The 24,331-nt window shown below is 42.0% G+C and overlaps 1 protein-coding gene across 7 annotated transcripts in view; it reads left to right on the top strand.

Moving 5' to 3' along the window:
- Positions 1-24,331, top strand: part of MECOM (MDS1 and EVI1 complex locus) — a 51,193-nt gene that overhangs the window by 11,585 nt on the left and 15,277 nt on the right. For 2 of the 7 annotated variants that reach the window (XM_030494976.1, XM_030494977.1), the window contains 7 exons: positions 1,302-1,404; positions 3,746-3,962; positions 7,559-7,706; positions 8,759-8,915; positions 14,886-16,248; positions 18,243-18,330; positions 21,247-21,273. In XM_030494976.1, coding sequence (XP_030350836.1) covers positions 1,356-1,404; positions 3,746-3,962; positions 7,559-7,706; positions 8,759-8,915; positions 14,886-16,248; positions 18,243-18,330; positions 21,247-21,273 — 2,049 coding nt within the window. In that variant the 5' untranslated portion in view covers positions 1,302-1,355. Of the gene's footprint in view, positions 1-995; positions 1,405-3,745; positions 3,963-7,558; positions 7,707-8,758; positions 8,916-14,885; positions 16,249-18,242; positions 18,331-21,246; positions 21,274-24,331 lie in introns of those variants that run through there. The other 5 variants (XM_030494979.1, XM_030494978.1, XM_030494982.1 and 2 more) reach the window with 5 other exon arrangements.

Below are 24,331 nucleotides of genomic sequence, written 5' to 3'. Positions count from 1 at the left end.
CTCCTCCAGAGCGTTGTGTCGGACAAGGTGAAGAACAGAAAACAAATCCAAGGAAATGCGTCTTTTTTCGTTATTTTTAGGCATTTAGCTCGTATCTATTGGCAAAGGCCGCTTGTGCAGAAAGAAACGATTAGGCTATACGGCCACCTCCTGGAGGACATCGGTATGTGCTCGGCTTCCCGGGCGACCCGATGGGTGGCGGTTCATGTGCGACTGGGCAAGGAAAATACCCACGCATCTCTAGCTACCGGTACCTACCTTGTGACACATGCGCCTGTCTGACTTTAAACAGTGGAGGTGATTATCTGCCTTTCTCCCGGTGCACTGAGTATTGAGAGTTAAGAGTTTGGGAGCAAAACCTTTAAAAATACAAGTCCAAGAAAAATGCAAAGGCATCATTTTTTAGCTTAGGAAACATAGCTGTCATGTGTTTTTGTTTAACAAGGCCTGAGGAAGTTACTAACTTATTTGAGCTGCTTTGTGGAGCTTTTTAGTGTTCTTCACATTTCCTGCTGAGACAGAAAGCAGCCACATGGATTTTGGGAATTTCCTTTCAGCAGAGGCTTGCGGTGCCAGTGTGTGCTTGCTCTGGGTGCATGGGCTCAAGGGAGTGTGGCCTCTTTGCCCCCACTCCACCCTGACCCTCAGCCTCCTGCTTCCCTGATGGGTCTTTCCCAGAGCCCAGAGCCTGATGTCACCTGGACTGCGGGACCAGGAGACACCAGCCGGGGTCACCAGTACCAGCTTTTGGCTTCTCACGATTTTTCTTCATCCAGGACTGATTTTTCCTTTGATTCCTGCTTGAAGCTAAGGAATAACCAGGCATGCTGGTTTGCATAAGCCTCTCACCTCAAAGCTTTCTGGACTGCATAGATAATTGAAACGGGGTTGGATGCCTGTGGCTTAATCAGCAACATGTTCTCAGATCTGCTTTAGTACCTTTTCCCTGTGCAACAGGAGTTACGTCCCTTACATGGATCACTCAGGGAAGCATTTTATGGCTGCTTTGTACATGGGTTTGGTATAACTAAGCATGCAAATTGCTGGTGATATTTGCAGTCATCACACAGCTCATTTTGCAACAGAGGCTGTTGAAAGCAATCGTCTTTTTTATGCTCAGAGCCCAAAGCCTTTGGGTTGGAAGGAGCCATAGTCGAAGTCAGCACCTCTCCAGCAAATGGCAGCCAGGAGCCACACCAGGACAGGGTCTGGACGTGTGGCTTTGATCCTGTGATACTCACCAGCAGTGGTTTATGCCTCTTTGCCTGTTGTGGTAATCACATTGCTTTCTCTTTTTTCAGATATTCTACAGAGTGGTAGCAGATATTGAACCAGGAGAGGAGCTCTTGCTGTTCATGAAGAGTGAAGATTATTCACATGAAACAATGGCTCCAGACATTCATGGTTAGCCACTTCTTATTGTCTAATCTAATAGAAAGTATCATTGAAATTAAGCAAAAAATTAGGGAGCTGTCTCCTCTGTTGGAATCCTTTTGAAATCTGGGGCAGCTTCACTGCAACCCGGGAGGAGAGCTGGACCACGGTTGTATTTGTCTATCTCCTGCCTTACTGTTTCTCTGAAAGCTGTTCAGTGAATAAATTAGTGTAATGTTATCACAACTCCTTCAGTCCCTCTGAAGGGCGAGTCTGTTCTCCAAAGTGATGCTGATACTGGTATTGGGGGGTTCTCTGTTTGTTTTCTTCTTCACTCCATCACTTCTACACTCCAACCAGGAGTGTAGCTTCACTCAGTGTTGCATTTGAATGCAACTGAATGTTGCTTCATTTGACGTTGCATTTTCACAGAACCACAGGATAATTAGGGTTGGAAGGGACCTCTAGAGATCATCTAGTCCAACCCCCCTGCCAAGCCAGTGTTTCCTAGGGCAGGTTACACATGAATGTGTCCAGGCAGGTTTTGAATGTCTCCAGAGAGGGAGACTCCACAACCCCCCAGGCAGCCTGTTCCAGTGCTCTAGCACCCTCAACGTAAAGAAGTTCTTCCTCATGTTGAGGTGAAACTTCTTGTGTTTTAGTTTGTGGGCACTGCTCCTCATCCTGTCACTGTACACTACTGAAAAGAGTCTGGCACCATCCTCCTAGCACCTGTCTTTGAGATATTTGTATGCATTTTCTACCTGTTAATCTGAGCAGCTCTAGTTTGCACAGTTGATATTTCTCAGCATTAAGTCCCTGCAACTCCTAATGTTGTTCAGGTTTTACCTCACTTACTTGAACCTCCCTGGCAGAAACAAGAGGTTGGCAGATTTTAACAGGGTAGTAGTAAGGCTTAAAGATTGAAATCTGATCACTCTGTGTGTATTGCAAAAGTAGAGCAAGAGTCCATGTCCTCATCTCTAGGCTTTGCTGCTCCTGCAGGACCTGTACAGGCCCTGATTATGGGTTATTTTTTGTTACTTAGCTGAACAACTGTTATTCTGTCACCTTGAAAAGAGAAAAATTTGGTTGTTAATGTTGCTGTCACTTGTGAGAACATTTGAGCCATTTTTCCTCCTTGTGTTCATTTGTTACTCATCCGACTCACAGATCCTGGGTCTGAAACTCCTGAGCTCTTGCTCAGGTTTGTCCCCCACCTCCAAAAGCTCCTTTTGCTCTGCTGTCCATCAGGGTGGGTTATACAGCCACAGTGGGGACTGGGTGTGGGATATCTACTGGATGCCTGTTAGGTTGTGGTTTATGCCAATGTGGACGTTTTACAAATTCTCAGGGATTCAGGGACAATTTTTCCCAGGGCAGGAGGTATCAAGGGCTGCACATTCTTGCAACTGCCTGTACATTTACTTCTCAAGAAGAAGTTGGAGATTATTCATTAGTAATTTTGTTTAGTTATTGCTAAAGATGTCCCCCTTTTCAAGCATAGTGTTTTCCATGCCTAGCCCCTATGGTCAAGCAGCTAATGTATTTCCTGGCACTAGAGGGAATCTCTGCAGTCACATGCAAGAATATGTCCCACAGGGCTAATTTAGAAGTAGACTGAGCCAAAGTATTGCTTGTGGTCAGTTGGCAGTGGAGCCCTATGATGCTTTCTCTGCAACAGCTGTCAAGTCGTAACCAACTACATACATTAGAGATTTCAGCCAGACTCCAGTCAGAAAGCCAGTGCCTTTCTGACTCATAGCCCCATGGCCTTTATATCTGTAGGGCAGGTAACACTCCAAAGTGACACTCTAGTGATCTACACTCAGTTTCAGTAAGAAACACCTTATTTATGAAATTTAAAGCAAGGGCCCCAACTTCATGTGTCTCTGGCTTACTTTGACCAGGATTGAGTGCTGCGAAAGGACTCTGATGGAAATGAAGTGACTTTTCAAAACTGTAAACACCCTTCTGGCTATTTTAGATGCTGATGTTCATGTCTAAATTAGTCTTCTTCATTCAGAAACTTGGAGACTGGCAGCCTCCACTGAATATCCACCTAAGAGTCTGTAGTTCCCCATTTAGGATAGTATATAAAGACACTGACTTTTTTCCTAAGCCAGTGTTAGGAACCCCTGTTGGGTGTCACCCAGGGAATTAACAAGTAGTATTGCACTGTCATCTACTGTAGAATTAAAATATTATTATGAAGTGTTCTAAGCCATCCTTGTTTCTTTTGAGGTTCTTCTCTCTTTCACTGACTAGACATTTATTTAACCACATTGTCATCAAACTCCTGCTGGGATGGTAGTTAAAAATGACTGAAAAGTGATGCAGTCTCCCTATGCCCAACCCTTTTGTCTTCCAGAGGAGCGCCAGTATCGCTGTGAAGACTGCGACCAGCTCTTTGAGTCCAAGGCTGAGCTTGTGGACCACCAGAAGTTCCCCTGCAGCACACCTCATTCTGCCTTCTCCATGGTGGAGGAGGACTTCCAGAAAAAGCTTGAGAATGAGAATGACCTTCAGGATGTGCATGAAATCCAGGAGTGTAAAGAGTGTGATCAAGTCTTCCCAGACTTACAAAGGTAGGAGTGGATGCTTAAAACATTATTGAATGAGACAAATTCTGTAATGGCTTCAGTCAGATCGTGCAGGGCATCAGCTAAGGCAGAATCTGATACTTTCATTTTATATACAAACCAAAGATGAAGATTAGTAAGACTTCTGTGCCAGTTGGTGTTTTATGGCATAGAAAACAATGGAGTCTCAATAATATCAGAAATTTGGTCCTTATACTGAAGTCCTTTGTGGGCACCTTAAATTAAGAACTAGATCTTCTAATGATCAGATCTTTAGCTGCCATGAATTGGGCTTGTTGCAGTGAAATTAGAGGAGTGATTATAGTTCAGATCAATTAAGCTCTTTGTTTTTAGGTAAAAATAACTCACAACATCTCCAACTGGTGTTCACTGACATTACAGATTTTACTTTTGCAAACAAGCTGTGCTAGTTAGAGGCATGTTCTAGTTGTGCTGAGAGAGTTGAGGTTGTTCAGCCTGGAGAAGAGAAGGCTCTGGGGAAGCTTTACAGCACCCTTCCAGTACATACAAGAGGTCTACAAGACCTACAAGAAAAGCAGGAGAGGGACTTTTTACAAGGCCATGTAGGGATAGGACAAGGGAGAATGCCTTTAAACTGAAAGGTGGTAAATTTAAATTAGATATTAGGAAGAAATTCTTTACTGTGAGAGTGATGAGGCATAGGTTGCGTAGGGAAGTTATGGATGCTCCATCCCTGGCAGTGTTCAAGGCCAGATTGGACGGGGCTTTGAGCAACATGGTCTAGTGGCAGGTGTCCCTGTCCATGGTAGGGGGGTTGGAATTAGGTGATTTTTAAGGTCCTTTCCAACCAAAATCTTTCAATGATTCTATGATATAAATGTCTATATGTTAATATATGTTTATAGTTGTACTGTCTTGAAACACTGGGGTTCATCTTTTTATTATGTATGTGTGTATGTTTATAAACAGATAGACCCGTGTGCATATGTACCTGAAATATGCATAGAACGTAAATAGAAATTGTGACTTTTGTATGCTGAATATCATTTACTTATTTCCTGTCGCTATAATTTTTATGGCTACTTAAAATACTGTATTGCAGTGAAGATTACAGCAAATTTTGAAAATTACTGAAAGGTATTGAGGTTACACAAGAGCTTCTGCAGCACTTCCCTCACAGATTCACATCTTAATACTTTTCAGGACCAGGGAAAGGTTGTCCCCAGCCAACATTTGATAATAATGCTGAGGCAGCTCAACAACAAAATCCTGGGCCAGATCCTCCACTGTGATAAGGCAGTGCATTCTTTAGGAAGCTGGTTTATGGCAGCAGCAGACCTGGGCCAGTATCTTTTGCTTTTAACCAGAGTCTGTAGCACAGCTTCCACACTCCCGCGGTGACTTCTTTTCTCTCCACATCGTGTGGGCACAACCGAAGTGACTATTAGCTGCCCTTTTAGGGACAGCAGTGTATTTATTTGCATTGCTGAATAATCATAAGCTCCTTAAATATTGACTTGTCAATTTAGAGTATTTTGTGGATTCATATTTTTCATAGAAATTTTTACTAGTCCATGATTCAGGGTGTTGTGGTGTCTGTTGGAGGTTAGCATGGATTTGTGCATGCCCGGGGTTAAACCCATTGGACAACTGCTCCTGGATCCTTCAGGTGCTGGTTCTGCAAGATTAAGCCCTCTCTCCCAAAACACGGATGCTCCTTAGGTCCTCTTGATGGAGCAGAGGTGGCTCGGCATCATATGGGGTGTCTTCAGTCAGTGTACTGTATGACCCGATCCTTACACTTCTGCAAAATTAATGACACCAAAATTAAAACATGATGTGCCAAACATTGCGCCCTGCATACTAGGTCAACCCAGTTGAACAGGAATTTATGCAGGCACAGGGTCTTATTCTCCAGCTATTATTAAGCAGTATGCAGCTCCATGTGCCTAATTTTCAATCTGAGTGATTGATTTGGAAGGGCTAATGTAGGTAGATAAAGTCAAAAGGGTTGCAGCAGTGTGGGTGAGGTGGGAGTCTGGATTGTAGTATTTTTCCATGTTGTGAGTTATTCAGTGTTAAAGTTCTTTTCTGCCTGCAAACCAGAGGACAATATCTAACATATGGGAATCATTGAGGAAATGTAAATTTAGCTTAAAATATTAAATATTGAAGAGAAAGGGCAGAAAACAAAGAACGAGGCATCATAAATAGATGGGCAGTACTGTGAGAAAGAGTGAAAAATGAGAGAGAATGCAGTCATTCTCCGAACTCTTGAATTATTGAAAGGCTAATAACACCACAAAGACAGTTCACAGCAAAAAAGTACCAAAGTGTGCTATATCCAGATTATATAAAACAAAAGGCCTGAATGAGACATGCTTGAGAGTGTGCGTGATTAAATGGAGAAAGAGCTGAGCAGGAAGATGGAGATCTGAGGGGCCAGGACAGCCCAGTGCTGATGGCAGATCACGTAGCTGTCGCAGGCATCTGGGAGCTGGTGCCGGAGCTGGGGACAAGAGTCTCTCTGGTCTTACAGTGAAGTTGTTTACCAGTGCATAATGGAGAGTCAATTGTTCTAGAAGTAGTAGGAAGGGAAGCCGGAATTATTTTTCTCCCCCAAAGGAAGAAGACTGAAAGGAGTTAGAGGTAAAGAGCATCCACAGGGTGAACGCATTTCCGTTACCTGTGGTTGAGAATGGAGGTTGTTATTAGGGCTGCACAACCCAAATGAGACTGTAAACCCAGCAGGTTTTGTCCTCTGCTTCAGCAGAGATCAGTGGGAGCTTCACTTAAGGAAAGATTGATCTGCTTTGGCATCCCAGGCTAAAAATCCCAGTTTGCAGTGCTTTTTTTGTGAATCTACTCTTACATTATGTAGTGATCCTCAAGCAGCAGTGTGAGTTACAACTCTGTATGTGACCAAGCAATACAGGTGTTTAGAAATATATATTTTCTACAAATGAATAATAAAACAGGAATTGAGAAAATTCAGAGACAAAAATGAATTCAAAGATGTGCAGCAGAAATTGTGTGGAGATTGAATACCCTACTAATAAATGAATGAACAGCTATACAATTGAACACAGTTAATAATAATCAAATATAACTTCTGTCATAGTGTACCATATTTAGAGGCTTTTTATGCTCATCCTGTCCTGCTCCAGTGGAGTTTCTCCTCATCTATTCCTGTTGTAAGAAAAATTGGCTCCCGTTAGAGTAGAATTACATCAGGTGGTAGGATCCAAGGTATGCTTAGAGGGAAAGTCGTAAGGTAGAAATAATTCAGACTGCAGGGAAGAATTACCAGAGTGAAATACTGAGAAGTGTATGAAATGGTCTCCTTAGGGAGCAATGGCAGCATCATCTCCTGGAGCATTTGAAAGTGGCCTGGCAAAGCATGAGAGGATGTGTTATTCTGGTAGGAGTAGGATGTTCTGCCTCCCGGCTGGGGTGAGCCTGGTACTTAAAGGACTTGGGTCCATCAGGATTGGGCCTTTGGGGCTTTTTTAATTTTTTTTTCCCTGTAATTATGTGCTCTGCTGTCTCCTCTTCCTATAAACCAGTGATAAAGCCACATGTGTGTGGGACCTCACTGAGCCCTGTTCCTGTTTCTACAGCCTGGAGAAGCACATGCTGTCACACAGCGAGGAGAGGGAGTACAAGTGTGACCAGTGCCCCAAAGCTTTTAACTGGAAGTCCAACTTGATACGCCACCAAATGTCGCACGACAGCGGGAAGCACTACGAGTGTGAAAACTGTGCCAAGGTACAGTGAATTTGTAGGCTGCCTGGCACTTCTTATGCTGCTGGATGCACGGGAGCATGGAAGTGGGGATGCCTGGGGCTGGGATGCTGGAGGGAATAGAGCTTCTGCCGTGCTCCAAACATTTTCTCAGGGGTTTACAATTCTACTTTGTACATATGTTATTTTTCTACCCCTTTTAATTTGGAAATGGCTGTAGAGTTTGAAATGAGCACTGATGCAGGTTGTGGAGCATCCCTGAGCTCTGGGCTTGGTGCTTTGTGAGGACTGGTGGGGTGTAAGGAGGATCACTGAGGGGCAAGAAACCCTGGGGAAATGCAGGGTGGATGGGTCCCCTGGGCTGTGTGCCAGCTCTTGGTGCCAGAAACTTCAGGACACTACTGCAATGTATCAAAATAAGAAATAGCGATGGGCACCAGCTGTGCAAGGTGAGCGCAACTGTCTCATCTCTAGAGCATCTCTATCACTTCCCAGCACTGGGCTTGCTGTATAGATCATTTGTATAGGATGTGGTGCTCTTCACTGCCTTTTGTCAGATTCCCAAAGCTTGAGCCTTTTGCATGAGGACTTTCTTGGTTTTAAGTAGATTTGCTACAATAGTGGGAATTTTATACTGAGCTGACAGTTGTAAGATGCAACTAAGCCCTGGGTGCTAGGACTATGTCATGTATAGGATTTCTTGCTGTCACACACTCAGTTTTTGCTATGAAGTTGTTGCTATGAAGTTGCATTAATACTTAGAGGTTTCAAACAGCCACATTTTGACTCATTTTTTGTGAAGTCCCTGACCTCTCAAAAGCACAGTTTCTAATGGCAGGGTCAAATACAGCTGCTGCAGTGGCTGCAAAGGGGTTAACAGATCCACCAAATACTTGGCTGATCCTGGGAAACTGAGGCCCAATCCTGTAGGCCCAGCTCCCATTGACATCTATTAGTGAGGTTTTTAATCTTAAAAGACTCCCAAATAGCTCTAAGGTTTGAATTTTAAAAGACTCTTGTAATAACTGGCTTCTTCAACAGTCAAGTTTCTTGGTTAATCAGTACTCATTTCCTAGCAGGTTTTCACGGACCCCAGCAACCTTCAGAGGCATATTCGTTCCCAGCATGTTGGGGCTCGTGCTCACGCTTGTCCAGAGTGTGGCAAAACCTTTGCAACTTCTTCAGGCCTCAAACAGCATAAACACATCCACAGCAGTGTCAAACCTTTTATATGTAAGTCTTCAACTAAACGTCTTTGGTTAAGTGTTATGTCTTTGTCATAAAGCAGCGTAATCTGGAAGCAGGAGGTTGTGTTGTGATCCTTTTAAGTTTCTCACCAGTTTCATGGGGGCTGTGAGTTACTGTATGAGTTCTGGGTAGTTTGTAGTCCAATGCAAAGCATTATTTTCATACAGTTTTTCTTTTCAGGCAGACACTGCATACTATATAAATGTACCTGTTGTCCTTGGGTTACTTTTTCCATGTACAGAGGCAGAGAGCAAATGGGGAGTGAGATTTAGCAAGAAGGAGCCGTCCCAGTCTTGGTGGCTGCAGCCTTGTTGCTTTGCACTGTGTCAAGCCGGCTGCTCTCCCTCCTGCTGCTCTGCATCAACAGTGGTCCCCATGCTGCACCCTGTCCTGGATCCAGCCCTGCTGTGTTGGCACAGGAGAGGAGGTGGCAGTGCGAGGGTGGTGGCAGTGGTTGCCACCACAGCTGGGACACACTGGGAATTAGGAAAAGCCAGCAGTATCTGGAAGGCAGCTTTGCTTTTGGAGTTAATTTTGGGCTACAAAGTCTCCACAGCAGATGCCATGACTTTTGCTTGAGTTGGAAAATAGATCTTAGAGGCAGTAGATTTCAGTCAGAGGAGCTTGCCGCCCTCCTGAGGCTCCTTTGCACGCCCCAAATTGAAGTATCAAGTTGACCTATTAGGTCTTCACCGACAGCTGCTCCAGCCATAAAACCTGCCTCGTATGTGGGCCTGTCTCTGTACTGGGCTGTAAATTGGATCCTCAGAGTTTCATGGGTTGTGTTTACTGCTGAGCCAGATCCTGCTAGGTAACAGTGCAGGTTGCTTTCTTTCCCTTTCACCAAAGCAGCAGAGGCAGAAAATATTTAAGAATATTGTTCTTGGTAGTGTTAATCTTCACCACAGTCTTTTCAGGCATCTGCTATGGCTTGAAAGGCATGTTGTGACCACCTCCTCTACTTGTCTGTTAAACTTCTTCATCTTCTGCTGCTCTCAATAATAATTTACCAAAATGTCAACACCACACTCGAACAAAGTGTCAACTGCACACTAAGATAATTCCTCAAGAGGAGTATTGGTTTGCAAGCCTCATTTGTGTGAAATCTGTGTACCCAACATTGGGTTAGATAATAACTTTGGTTTGGGCTTCTTCAATGAGAAAATGTATAACTAGATCCAGCAATAAATATCACTAATAATTTTTAAACCTGATTATAACTTAAGTAATTACACTTAAAGATTATAATTATTAGAGAACAGTAACTTCTGGCTAGGTAGGGAGACTTCAAATGGTCCTGTTGCAATGCCCTACATAAAAGTCTATAAGTGGCACCTCTTATAAATGAAATAATCTCTCAAATGCTCTTTGTAACTATTAATTCTGATAAACTAGCAACCAATATTCTTCATATGTACAGTGTGAGGGATGAAAACCCATTGAGTAACCTATGAGTAACAGCCATGTAATTGCAGAACAAAAGGGTTTGGAGACCACATGTTTGGTAGGCTTTGCTGAGCAATGGGAGGGAGGTAGGGTCACCTAAAGGAGATATCTATTTTCCACCAGAAGGCCACACACCATGATTTACTCCTACCAGTCTGTTTATGGCAACTGTCTCTTATTACAGTACACCACCCAAGCTTGAGTGAAAACTCACCAACACTAAGATAATTACTCACTGCCTTCACAAAATCTCCAGCCTCTCCAAATAGAAACCACATGCCATAATAGACTGAACATATTCAAAATAGTACAGTAATTTTTTTAATAAGCAGAAAATATGCAAACTTAACAGCTGGCTAATTTGGGGTCTAGAGACAATTGCAGTACAGAGTGTGAGTAGGCATGAGATGAATTTTTGCAGTTTGGGAGCCAGATTGGGAGTTTGTTTTAAACTTGGGGTCTGTAGAGCAATAAAACCTGCAACGAAAGAAGCTTCTCTTAGAAATTAGTCGCTTAAAAGTATGGCACTGAGATTTAAAGGGTGTAATAAGGTGTAATAGGAGAAATCAAACCCAGCTTCTGTTGCTTTGATATGTGGAAGCAATTAAAGCTGATAACCATCCCCCATCTACTAAGCCTAAGCAAAACTTTACTTGGAAATAAAAGTGATGTGAGGAAAAGAGGTAGATCTTGTAGTACAAATTTATCTGAGTCCTGACTCCTGGGAATATCCACAGAGGTTGAGGTGGTGCAGTTGATTTAGACAGAGTCTCTGCACTTCACTGATTCCATGTTACACCACAGCTTCAGGCAATAGTCCGCAAGAGTAAGACTACTCTGGGGAGTAAGGGCTTCAGACCTGGGCTCAAAATTTCTTTGCCAACCTTGAGAGCCCGTGAATTGAGTAGACTGCTTGTTAAATGCAAGAGGCACCTTGAGTAAGTAGCACCTCATTAAACAATTTTAAATAACTTTTATGCTCAAAAAGTTGGTCTTTGGTACAATTGTTAATTGTTTGATTAAGATTATAATAATAAATATTTACGTATTTTAGCAGTATCCCCATTATTGTTTTGATTTAGTTTTAAAACTAAGATAAAATATATTTAGTCAAATGATTAATTTGCATCTCCTTTACTAGTTTGTAAGGATATCTTTCAATTGTAAATGTGTATTTTGCTTTTCTCCAGAGTAGAATATTTCTTGGTTCTGTTGATTTTTGAGCATGTTAACGGAGAATAATAATTTAATAATGTACAAATGTTCTTTAAGGGAGAACTTCCCAAACTTTAGGAAGACCAAATCTGTGGCAGTACACCCCTTTTCACCTGCTTGCCACTCTAGCCTACTTGAGTGAAGTGTTACATTTAATACAGTCATGTGAATAAGAAGCAGGCCCTCACGCAACCTGTTAGAAGATCAAAAGTTAACAAAACATTATTTGTTTTGAATTATATGTTAGCCTAGCCTTGTAAATGTATGAATTGGAGATATTTTCTTTTTCTTGAAAAGTATATATGGTTGATGCTCTGCTGGTTATGTGTTAGGCATAACTCTATCAGTGTTTATTGATAGAGTTATCCTGCTTTACACAAGGAAAGGAGTTGACCCATAATATCCACATTGAAGCTTGTGCAAACATATGGATATGTCATTCTGAGTCACCATTCTGTTCAGTTTGATCTTGATTTCTGTGAGCAGCCTGCTGGGAACAGGGGCAATTTTTGTGTAAGACCTCAACAGTGAAGGTAAGGGGCCTGATTCTGTACTGTGAAATGTGGAGGTGACTCTCATTTGTGGGAACAGAAACTTTACGCCTACAATTAGGCTAAAAATAGGAGAAAATAGCAGAAAACTGCAACAAACGAATGACGAATAGTTCTATATAAAATTAAAAAAAAAAAATAGTTCTGTGTTAAATAGGCAAATAAAATGTTAAAAAAAAAAGTCAAACCAGAAAGTACTTATCCAGAGAAAGTCAAGCATTTACAAGGAACTAGAATAATACTCCCTTCCCTACCTTCCCTTCCCTTCCCTTCCCTTCCCTTCCCTTCCCTTCCCTTCCCTTCCCTTCCCTTCCCTTCCCTTCCCTTCCCTTCCCTTCCCTTCCCTTCCCTTCCCTTCCCTTCCCTTCCCTTCCCTTCCCTTCCCTTCCCTTCCCTTCCCTTCCCTTCCCTCCCTTCCCTTCCCCTCCCCTCCCCTCCCCTCCCCTCCCCTCCCCTCCCCTCCCCTCCCCTCCCCTCCCCTCCCCTCCCCTCCCCTCCCCTCCCTTTTCCTCTCCTCTCCTCTCCTCTCCTCTCCTCTCCTCTCCTCTCCTCTCCTCTCCTCTCCTCTCCTCTCCTCTCCTCTCCTCTCCTCTCATTTTTTCTTTTCCTTCATGTCTCTTTTTTGTTTATATACCCTCTTTTTTCTTTCTTTTTAATTTTATTTTTAATTTTATCTTTTTTCTTTATTGTTTTTCCTTGTGAATGAAGATTTCTAGCAGGAACAGTAACTGATACACAGCAACAAACATTCTTCCTGAATTACCACATTGCAAATTTCCTGTGTTTGAGCCCAATTCTGCACTCTTTACCCCACGAATTGTCCTAGGGATGTCAACGGGACGTGAACAGGGAAAACGAGTAGATCAGGCAGCATCAGGCCTCAAACAATAGGAGCATTGTTACTGAGATATGAAGCAGCCTGCTGAAGAGGTAAACAGTTAAGAGATGACAACAAGTGGTAAAGTTTCTCAAGGGCAGAGATTTAGAGGAGCAGGAAGGTTAGTGCGGGCCCCGGTGCGAGTAGAAGCTAGAGGACGTGATTGCAGTTCATGGGAACCAAAAGTGCAGGATGGGATACATTCAATTCAGTTTCCTTTGCAGGCTTAAAATAGAGGCATTGTAAATTATGTCAGTCTGTCTCGAACCATGAAAATGATTGTTAAAAAGGCCTCAGAATACACAATGTGTATTGTTGAGTGGCTTTGATGTGTGAAAGATGAGAGCTTATGATATAACACAAATTAAATAAAAATAAAGTGGCCACATGCTTTTTCCTGGCTGGGGAAAAAAAAAAAGAAAAAGAGATTTATTAGAGAGGGATGACACTGCTTACCAATAATGCTATTGCTTTGTTTTTAAACTGTTAGAAGCAAGGTAGGGCAGAGGTACAGACAAATTTTAGCATAGTGAAGAGACAAGAAATAGCGCAGCCTTGGGACTTGCCTGGTGCCCCTGGTCATCCCAAGGATACCAAAAGGGAACATAAAAAGGCACTGGGGAGCTGAGCATTATCCCTTTCCAAACTACATTTTAACTTACAGACCTATAACTTGGTTGTTGCCCCAATTTGCTCCCTAAGGTCTGTAGCAGCCAGAAGGTTAGGGACCTGCAAAATCTCGTTTGTTTCAGTGATGTGATTCACTCTTCATAGCGTCTCACTTAGCACCACCGGGACAACTTTCTGCATCCTGCTACTAAAAATGGTTGCTGGAAGCTATGCTTTGATCTGCCAAGTGTGCAGGTTAGATCAGGCCCATGAGCTTGAGGTAGATCTTCTCCCATCTGTGGTTTTAGGCTTTCTCCAAGTGCTGCTTTTGTGAGGCTGAAGCTATTCTCATCCCAGAGGAGTTTGAAAGGAAATCCATTGAGCTGTTTTGAGCATCACACATGCAAATAAATACAGCTGTGTTCTTTAACAAGTTGTTGTTAAAATAGAGTGTATTTTTTCATGTGCAAGAGACAAATAAGCAACATTAAGACTAGTAAAATGATTAAAATGTGGAATTTAGAGTTACAGCACCCCAGGCACCTGTAGGGACTGTATGAATTCTATGAATAAAAGTGCCTTGGATATGTGAGGTACTCTAGCCTGGACTTTCATGAGATTAAATTCTTAATTGTAAGTGGAAAAAAAAAAATACTCTTTGTTAATAAGGTTATGCACTTGAAAGTATCTGGTTGTCTCCTCCTTCACTTCTTTTGTATCTTTATGGTCTTGCAGACTGAATGCTCTGTGAGGCAGCTCTGTCTGTCTCTTGTCTGGTCTTGCAATTATTTATTTTAATGACTAGCTTTCCACATGGTAATAGTGATCTAAATGGATGTCATTTGAGAACACGAGTGCTTGCTGATGCGAGAGCACTGTGGGTTCATACAGTGTTATGGCACTGAGACGTGGGTCTTGGCGTGGCTCTGGATGCTAATGCAATATGGAATAACGTTACCAAATATGCAACACTGTGCAATGCAAAGAGAAAATAAGGAAACTTTGTCTTTTAGTGATTTCATACCTTTTCTGGTTTATTGGAGTGGGTTTTAGTGCTGTCTTTAGACATTTGTCTGCTTGGATGCCTTGCTTTGGAAGAGTACAATAGCTTTTTGTACATTTGTGCACCCTGACTTCTCCTTATGGCTTCCTAATTGACATTTGGTGGGTAAAAAAATGGTGGTGTTTGCAAAATTTTGAGAATGGGGGAAATTACCATAAAGCCTGAGATGTGTTGTTGTTGTTGTTTACATACAGGTGAGGTCTGCCATAAATCCTATACTCAGTTTTCAAACCTTTGTCGTCATAAGCGCATGCATGCTGATTGCAGAACCCAAATCAAGTGCAAAGACTGTGGACAAATGTTCAGCACTACGTCTTCCTTAAATAAACACAGGAGATTTTGTGAGGGCAAGAACCATTTTGCAGCAGGAGGATTTTTTGGCCAAGGCATTTCACTTCCTGGAACCCCAGCTATGGATAAAACGTCCATGGTTAATATGAATCATGCAAATCCGGGCCTTGCTGACTATTTTGGAGCCAATAGGCATCCTGCTGGTCTTACCTTTCCAACAGCTCCTGGATTTTCTTTTAGCTTCCCTGGTCTGTTTCCTTCAGGCTTGTACCACAGGCCACCTTTGCTACCTACTAGTTCTCCTGTTAAAGGACTACCGAGCGCAGATCAGACAAACAAAAGTCAAAGTCCCCTCATGACAAATCCTCAGATACTGCCAGCTACACAGGATATTTTGAAGGCACTAAATAAGCAACCATCAGTAGGGGAGAATAAGCCAGTGGAGCTTCAACCAGAGAGGTCCTCTGAAGAGAGGCCACATGAGAAACTCAGTGACCAGTCAGAGAGTAGTGACCTTGACCTTGACGATGTCAGTACCCCCAGTGGCAGTGACCTGGAAACGACCTCGGGCTCTGATCTGGAAAGTGACATTGAAAGTGAGAAAGAGAAATTTAAAGAAAATGGTAAAATGTTCAAAGACAAAGTAAGCTCTCTGCAGAGCCTGGCTTCAATAAATAATAAGAAAGACCACAGCAATCATTCCATTTTCTCACCATCTTTAGAGGAGCAGACTGCGGTGTCAGGAGCGGTGAATGATTCTATAAAGGCTATTGCTTCTATTGCTGAAAAGTACTTTGGTTCAACAGGACTTGTGGGGCTGCAAGACAAAAAAGTCGGAGCCTTACCTTACCCTTCCATGTTTCCCCTCCCATTTTTTCCAGCATTCTCTCAATCAATGTATCCATTTCCTGATAGAGACTTGAGACCGTTACCCTTGAAAGTGGAGCCCCAATCACCCAGTGAAATAAAGAAGATCCCAAAGGGAAGCTCTGAATCTCCCTTTGACCTCACCATAAAGCGTAAGGAGGAGAAGCCACTTACTCCTATACCCTCAAAGCCAACAGCCCCCTCTGTGACAAGCCAGGACCAGCCTCTAGATCTCAGCATGGGCAGCAGAAGTCGTGCCAGTAGCACAAAACAAGCTGAGCCTCGGAAAAACCACATCTTTGGAGAAAAGAAAGGAGGCGACCTTGAGCAAAGGAAAGCTTCGGAGTCCTCCTTGCAGCATGCCAGGCCGACCCCATTCTTTATGGATCCCATTTACAGGTAATGGACTGTCTGCTGCCCTTCAGCATCCTTTGGTACAGGCAGCTAGGTCTGCCATGGCCACCTGCCCGTGGATGCAGAACGACTCTGATCCCCTCCCACTGTCCCTGGGGGCATCATCCCACCACCAGGAAATGGGGTGGCCCAGGCTGCATGCTGACCTGTGCACTCCACCTCAAATCTGAGCTGCTCAGAGCAAACCCTGGGTTCGGTAATGCCGCATTTGGCAAGTCTTCATGACTGCCCTTGTTGCCATGAGTTATTAGCTTGACATGCAGAAGCTGAATATATTCCCTTACCCATAAACTAATTGGCATCAGTGTTGAATGTTTGTATATTTATTATGTATTTGATATTACTGGTTTGTCCCAAATTCATTTTCTTCCAAAATGCTGCCCACTTGCCTTGGCTGTCCTCTGCCTTCCCATGGAAATTGCAGTGCATCTCACCAGGGTGCTGATGAAACATCACCTTTCTAGTTCCTCCTGAATTGAATAGGAGTACAGCAAAGAAACAAATTTGTCCTAGGGTGTATAAAAAGTATGGAAATCGAGAGTGATTTCTGCCCTTTTTTACCATTATTTCAACAATGGGTTGATTTCTCCAGGCATGTTGTTAATATAATTGGAGATACAGTGTCCTTGTGTGTACAAAGCATAACCAGTGGGCTAGTTAGTCTGATCCACTTTATGAAATCAAGGGGAGCCTTGTCGTTGGCTTCAAAGGGTGCATAAGCAGACACTCTTAGTGAGCTGAGGTTTTAAAAAACAGTGGTAAAATCCTGATGTCTCAGTATTTCCCAGTAGTGCTGCTATGGATCTCTCTGGCATCTGGATTTCACCTGCATCCTGTGTACGTCAGCTACTCTTTGCCCTTCGCCATTCTGCTCATATATCTGTAACCAGCCAAAGTCATGCATCTAAATTAGTTTAGAGAAATATTAGCCATAAAAATATTTGTCTGTAATATAAATGACTGATTTTACAGCCTATTGTTAAAAATTGTTAAAAAAAAAAGTTGCTGCCATGTAAATGATGTTAATTTATTACTTTATCTGAAAAAGAAGTGCTGTGGGCAAAGTTTTTGAGGAAAGCTTTCACATAAGACAACAGGTATGCATTATGAAGAAACAGGATATGATGCTATCTACTGAGATGGTTTTATTCATGTAGATTGATATCTGTAGTAGACCATAGGTTTTCTTTGCATCATATTCATTTTAAATGCCTGAAGCAGTGGAAATAATGATCCGTGTTTTATGGTCCTGCATTACAAACTAATGAAATCTGTACAAATTCTGGCATTAGCACAAGGCAAATTGTTACCAAGGCTTCCTCCTTTGCTGTGAGTTACATCTATATATGGACAACAGTATCTATCCCTTAAACCATCCACATCAGTAACAGAAAAAGTTAAATTTTCTTCAATTTCCACACTGCTTCTGAATTATCTGCTCTGTGTTTCACTGCCTAAATGCCCACGAGTTGATCACAGTCTTTGTTCCTGACATGTCATATTCAGCGTGTTCCTACAAGCCTTCCTTTCTCGCTGTCATAGTGCACAACCATGCATAAGATGTCTCCAGGGTGGTGGCTGTGATGTCTTGCATACGCAGACTAGAAGGGACCCATTGCTCAAGGGTCCCTGTTACCTTGAATTCCTCTCCTCTGAGTTACCTTATTTCTTTATAAAAGTGCTTGGTAGTTAGTCACTGGTTCCTAATATAATTATTAACCAGTCTTTTGAAATGGGATTATTTCCTCTCTAAATGGTATAATCTCCCTTCAATGGCAATTCACAGCCCCCCCCCCACCCCGAGGTGATGAGTTGTATGCAGGAATCGAGAGTTGACTGTACTTCCTTATCTTTTACCATTATCTCTGAGAAAAAAAATCACTTGATGTATAATTGACTATTTTAAACATGAGTAGCTATATGATTATTAATATCTGAGACTGATTCATCACAAGCAAATCTAATTTTAACATTTACAGAGTAGAAAAAAGAAAGTTAACTGACCCACTGGAAGCTTTGAAAGAGAAATACTTGAGACCTTCCCCGGGATTCTTGTTTCATCCACAAGTAAGTATTTTGGGAATTTGGATGTTGTAAACAAGCCTGTTGACGCTTCAAAGCAGGTGCTGAGAAATGAATGCAGTCTTAGTCATTTTTGGATTTCCTAAAACACATAGCTTTTGCTGTACCATTGTGGTGGAAGAGCATAAGCATTGTTCTGAGCTTCTTGATGTTTTGCAGATGAAACAACATGTTTTGATTATAGAGGAAACCAGATTCAAACTACATGTATGGTTTAGAATTGTGTTCCTCTGAAACCACAGCGTAGCTACCAACACTTGCAGCTACCTGTGTCTTCATCAGCACTCTCCCATGCTCTGGGCCATTGTGGTGGAGTCCATTGACTACAAGGAGGCAATGTAGATTCAAAGTTGGGCCAGCAAAGCTGAGAATCCCAGTTGTCAATATTTAAGGGCTCCCAGAAAAGATATAAAAAAACTTCTACCCAATGCTTTTAAGTCTCATAATGCAAATGCTTTATCTTTTTTTTGGTAGCCATTGTGGGCTACAGTGTGTGCAATTACTTTGTAGGATCCTTGCTTTCCCATACCTGAAGACATGCTATATGAGAGGGCTGCTGTCTTGTTCATAGGCCATAATCCTGCTGCTTATTTGCTGAAAAACAAACATTTGGGAGGGTGTCCCTAAAATGGTATAACAACTGCAATGTGTATGTAATACAAAAAGAGGACCTGTATGTAAGCTATACGTTGCTTTTCTTCAACAGCACCAAACCCTCATTTTGGCTTCCTCCTCCTTGCTCAAGGAGATTTTGCTAAAAATTTGGGTTAAATCTTATGCCTAAATAAAATTATATTTGCAGATTTGAACCCCTTACTGAATATGGGCTGTTTCAGCCTAACAAGAACACCCCATATGTATGTTGCATTTTAAGCACACACTCAGGAGCTGCTGTCTCTGGTTCAGCTTCCTCTGAATTCCTGAACAAACCATTCCAATAATCTGCCACCACTTGCCTTTTTTTTTATTTTTAATAAAGTCAACAGTTGTTATGTCCTGAGTTGTATGGAATATATTCTGAAATATGGGACTTCTGGTGAACTGGGAAGAGTAGCTGATGGCATATATAGTTGCAAGATGCACAAACATAATGCTATTGCATTAGTAGCGACTGCAGAAAAACACCCCATTCCAGTTCCAATGCCTGAAGAAAGTGACAGATCTAGTAAGTATTAAAATCAGTGAGAATTTATGTACAGGATTTAACAGCAACTCAGCACCTCTTGCTGAGTTACCTTATTTGCCCAAGTTGCAAAGCAGCAAGTAAAAATTCCCATTTCATAGCAGATAGTACTAATGCACAAATACACAGACAGGAGCTACATCCTCTTTGTGTTGCCTGGTGTAAAACCAGGCTGGTTCCTCTCCAAGTGAGTCAGAGCAGTGAAGGGCTGTAAGTTAATAGTAAATTATTAAAATGAGGGCATTTTAGGTACTGTATTGATGGAAGAAACAGTATTATTTTGCTTTGTGATAGCTTGCTTTTCAGGAGGTGTAAACTGATTGTTGTTTAGTGAAACTGGATTCAGGGGGCTCTGAAGGTTTTCCCTCAGGTAGGTCTGATGATGGCAGTAGGTAGCATGGTTGGTGGGTAGGAAAGGAGGCTGTTTGGGTAAAATGCACCCTTAGGAGATGAATGGTGAGTGGGGAAGGAGCTGGATACTCTTCTGTGTAGCATTGCATGACTCTGAGTTACACAGGGAACTAGAGGAGGGTTAATAGGAGTTAGGCGAGGATACTGTAAGTGTGCAGGTGAAATGGAGACATTGGGCATTTTGCCATTAGTGGACAGGATGCCGGAATTTCACCCTTTATGTTTATTTCACAGAGTTGGTGAAATCTATTGCTGGTGCCTGAGGAAGGTCCCAGCTTGGTCACCAAGTCTGTCGGTGTGAGCAGGAGGTGTCAGATGCCACCTCCTGCCTGCAGTGCCGGCTGAGGTGGGGCAGAGCCAGCACCCTCTGGCAGGAGGGAGGGCTGGTTGTGCACTCACGTGGCTGAACCCAGTCCTCCACATTTATCATTGTGCAACAGAAAAGAAAAAATCCATGGTAAAGACTGGCTTTCATTGTATCACCTACCTAGCTGCTAGAGATAATGTCTTTAACTTGGTGCGAGATGCAGGGATACAAAGGTCATGAGTGTAACATGCGCTCTTAATACATTGTAAAAGAAAACTAAACCACCATCACATCCTGTCGAAAAGGTAATGCCAAAATCATCTTTCTTGCAGACTTTAATAGAAAGGAGTCTCTTGTTCGGAAAGGCAGAATTTGGCTCGGTATTTATAGAGGACTGGGGAACAGCTTGCAAAAAAGCTGTTTTTCCTTTATAGTTCTGTTCACCCCTGTAAAAGTACAGGTGTGGAGTGTACTGCAAGTTTTAATTTTCTCCTGGCAGGAATAATCTGTAAAATATGAACAAAATTATTATTTGTGTCCTACAAGTTTGTGTTTCTGTAGGTAAATTTCTTTCTGAAACTTGCCATCTGCTGAAGCAAGAATTTTTTTGTTTGTTTGTTTGGTTTTTTTTTTTTTTGGTTTTTTTTTTTGTTTTTTAGCTGGATAATATGACAGCTAACAGACGAATCTTTAAAATAGTTTTCTGAAGTAGGGATTAAAGACATAAACCCTCCAGTCCTTACTCTGTCCCTGCCTGGGCAAAATTCCTTCCAGTGGCAGTGGCCTGAAAGCTATGAAAATTAGACCATTTAGTGTTGTTTCACAATAATTTGCCATTGCAAGGATTACGTTTTTAGGGAGAGAATATCCCTATGTAACAAATCATTCAGACTAACATTTTTATTAGTATCTTTAAATAAAATCTTAATTAGTAGATTGATTGCAATGAGGGTTCCAATGCAGGAATAATGTGTTGTTTTTGTTTCAATTTTGCTCCCAGTTCCAATTGCCTGATCAAAGAATTTGGGTAAGTTAATGGCTTATATTTTTGATTTAATAATTGTGAAATAAATTGCGTAAGAAAAATACAATATGAAAGATAACTTACCACTCAATTACGGAGCATGCCACACTTTCTTACAGAATATTGTAGCTGTAGCAGATAAATATCCTCTTATGTCAAATTGGCTTTATTTTTACCTGCCTAATCCTGCTGGTTTTATTTGGTGAAGGCGATGGGAGCTTTACCTGAGTGAGGGTTTCAAAATACAGTCTTTGTTTATATTTAACTGAAATTGTTCCAAGCCTTTGGAACAATTTGGAAATCTCTGTTTCCTTCAGAGATTGCAGTGAAATTTTCAGTCTGAAGTCTTGTTAGATTGCGGTAGTTATAAATACTTAATCTTCATTTCAGACATTGAAATACATGGCCTCAGAGGACTTCACATTTCTATCTCACATCAACTTCAGTGGGAGTTAGTCACTTTAATAGTGCTGAAGTTTTGAGCTTAACTGACCCATTTATTTGACATGGTTTTGGGTCACATTTGTCCTGTGTGTATACTTACATCGTCACCCTTATGCAAACAGGAATTGTACTGAAAAGTACTATTGGATAAATTTGATCCTTCTCTTCTATTTTTATAAAGCATTATTTTTAGTACTTTTAAATTGTTCACGAAAGAAAAAAAGATCCACAGCAACTGCTTTTGCAGATGCAACTCACATAACACCGTGTTTTGCTTTTGCATTGCTGGCTCCTCAGCTGCAGCACTGAACCCATAAATACTTGTCCCAGATTTTTCCCAACCTTCAGGCTTCAGAGGGGAGAGCTGGAGCCAGCCGGCTGTGGCTCAGGTCCTGACTCAGTCTCACTCACCACTTGCAGTGCAACGTGGACTAATTTCACAAGACAAAGCCAGAATTTCGCAAAATGAGATCTGAGATCTTCCCACGTGTGTCTCTACGGGGCTAGTTCAGGAGTTCTCAAAGGTGCTGCCCCTGCTGCACTTAGCCCTTCCCACTGTCATCTGTGTCATCCATGGCACACTTTAAAAGCAGTGATGGACCTTTGCTTTGTGTACACATGGCTTTTAATCACCTTTTCTTCCTGTAAGGCAACAGTTTATGCAGCTGCATAAGATGTGCTAGAATCCTGACATAAAAGGAGTTAGGCAGGCACCAAAGGACTCCTGCAAGCACCCATAGATGCTGAATGAGCTCAACCGGTAGGAGGAAGGGTTAGATACCAGACTTAGAGAGCACAAAAGGTCATTCTCAAACATTTTCTTTGCAGTAGAGGGAATCCAGTGTAGCACATGAAGGGAGCATGGTAAGATTTGTGATTTGGCCCAGGCACCCTGAATCCCCAGAAAAGTGGCTCTGTTTGGGCATATTTGGAAAGTTGAAAACTCCGGTGCTGTCTTTTTCTTCTGTCTGCTTTCTTTGACATTGGCTTGGTCCTCAAATTTCCATCATCCTGCTTTTTTTGCGAGCATATGTCTCCTGGCTATGCTAGTGCTTCGAGCAGCTGCAGCAGAAATAGGTATTTAAAATATAAGGTGCCTAGAGCAGGATGCTGATTCATGGATAAATCTTCATCTTGAGAGATTTGAACACGTCACACAAGCCTTTCTATCTCAATATGGCAGTTGCATGTGCCATATATTTCAAGATTATTTCAGATTGTTTTTAACTGTTTGGCAGGAACTCTATAGTGCAAATCAATGGCAACGCCCTCTCTTGAATAGATTGTGATTTATTTAGTCTGCAAACTCTTTCATGAAAAGGTTGCTATAAAGTGGTTCTGTAATTAGAGTCACACTTTATTTGCACTAGCTTTACGGATAATCATTGTAAATAATGAAAATAATTTTACAAATAAATCAAAAGAAATTTGGTGAGTGCATTAACAAAGGTTTTATTTTACTGGACTTATTTTAGGACTCAATCCATTCTGTTAGGTCAGCTAAATCCCCACGAACTACATGAATACAAATAGAGATATTCTGGAACCGTACTGCAAATCAGCGGGAGTTTCTTGCTACTGCTTCATAAAGCTCAGCCACGTGTGATAGGTCTCTTGAATGTGAATATAGCTCAGCCAAGTTCTATGGCTGGACGTCCAAATACACCCAGTTTCGAGACAACAAATTCACAAGTCATAGTTCTTCAAGAAAGCATTATAACTTGAACTGGCGAGGAAGAAATCTTGAGCTTTAGCAATTGGGTTTTCCAGATTTCTTTAAATAACACGAGTAAAAATAGAAAGCAAACATTTGAGCAGCTTTTTTTCCCATGAGTTACGGCCATAAAGTCGGTTGGTTTTGCGATAATAGCAATGAAGGAGTTGCGTTTGTAAAACATGAGGTCATGTAATTCATGACATTGTCTGCTAGATTATTTCATATCATCAGGTTATTCTTAAAAACCAGCAACAACAAACCTTTGCTTTATTTATGCCACTTTTTCTTCTGTTGGTTAATAAATTTTAAGACAAATGTTCAAGGCCCCTGTTGATGATATCTAGCGCATTGAAATGTTTATAAATACTTGTTTTAGCCGATTATGGTAATGTCTGCATTTTTGAGTCGGAGCTGGGGAATTGTGACTGCATATTAGTTTGCGTCAGAAGGAGGTTAATAGCCTCTCAGGGAGCAGGAGGGAGGTGGAGGAAAGCTGCTTCCTTTTCCAGACATCTGGACGCAGATAGAATCAACAACTCTTATATATGTAAATCAAAAGTTACTGTTCTATATAAAATACTGTCGTTCACTGATCTCAGATTAGGAGCAGACATGACTTGCCCATAAGGCAATAGCTGTATGTAAAGTATGTAATAGGATCTTCTCACTCTTCTGACTCCTCAGAGAGCTTTCATGGACATGGCAATTACACTAATCTCATCCTCGGGGTCAAGCGGTGCCTTCCTCCCCATGCCCTGTTCAAGGATCACCGCAGCCCTTGGGCACTCAGCTGGGGTGCAGACCCCTCCTGAAAGCCCAGCAGCTTAAGCCGCACACCTGCCTCCATGGTGGTCCCCAGGACCATCCCTGGAGAAATTAGGTGTCCACAAGCACCCACCT

Source organism: Strigops habroptila, chromosome 8, assembly GCF_004027225.2.
Source record: "Strigops habroptila isolate Jane chromosome 8, bStrHab1.2.pri, whole genome shotgun sequence".
Classification (NCBI taxonomy): Eukaryota; Metazoa; Chordata; class Aves; order Psittaciformes; family Psittacidae; genus Strigops; species Strigops habroptila.
This window is presented reverse-complemented; position numbering and strand designations above follow the sequence as displayed.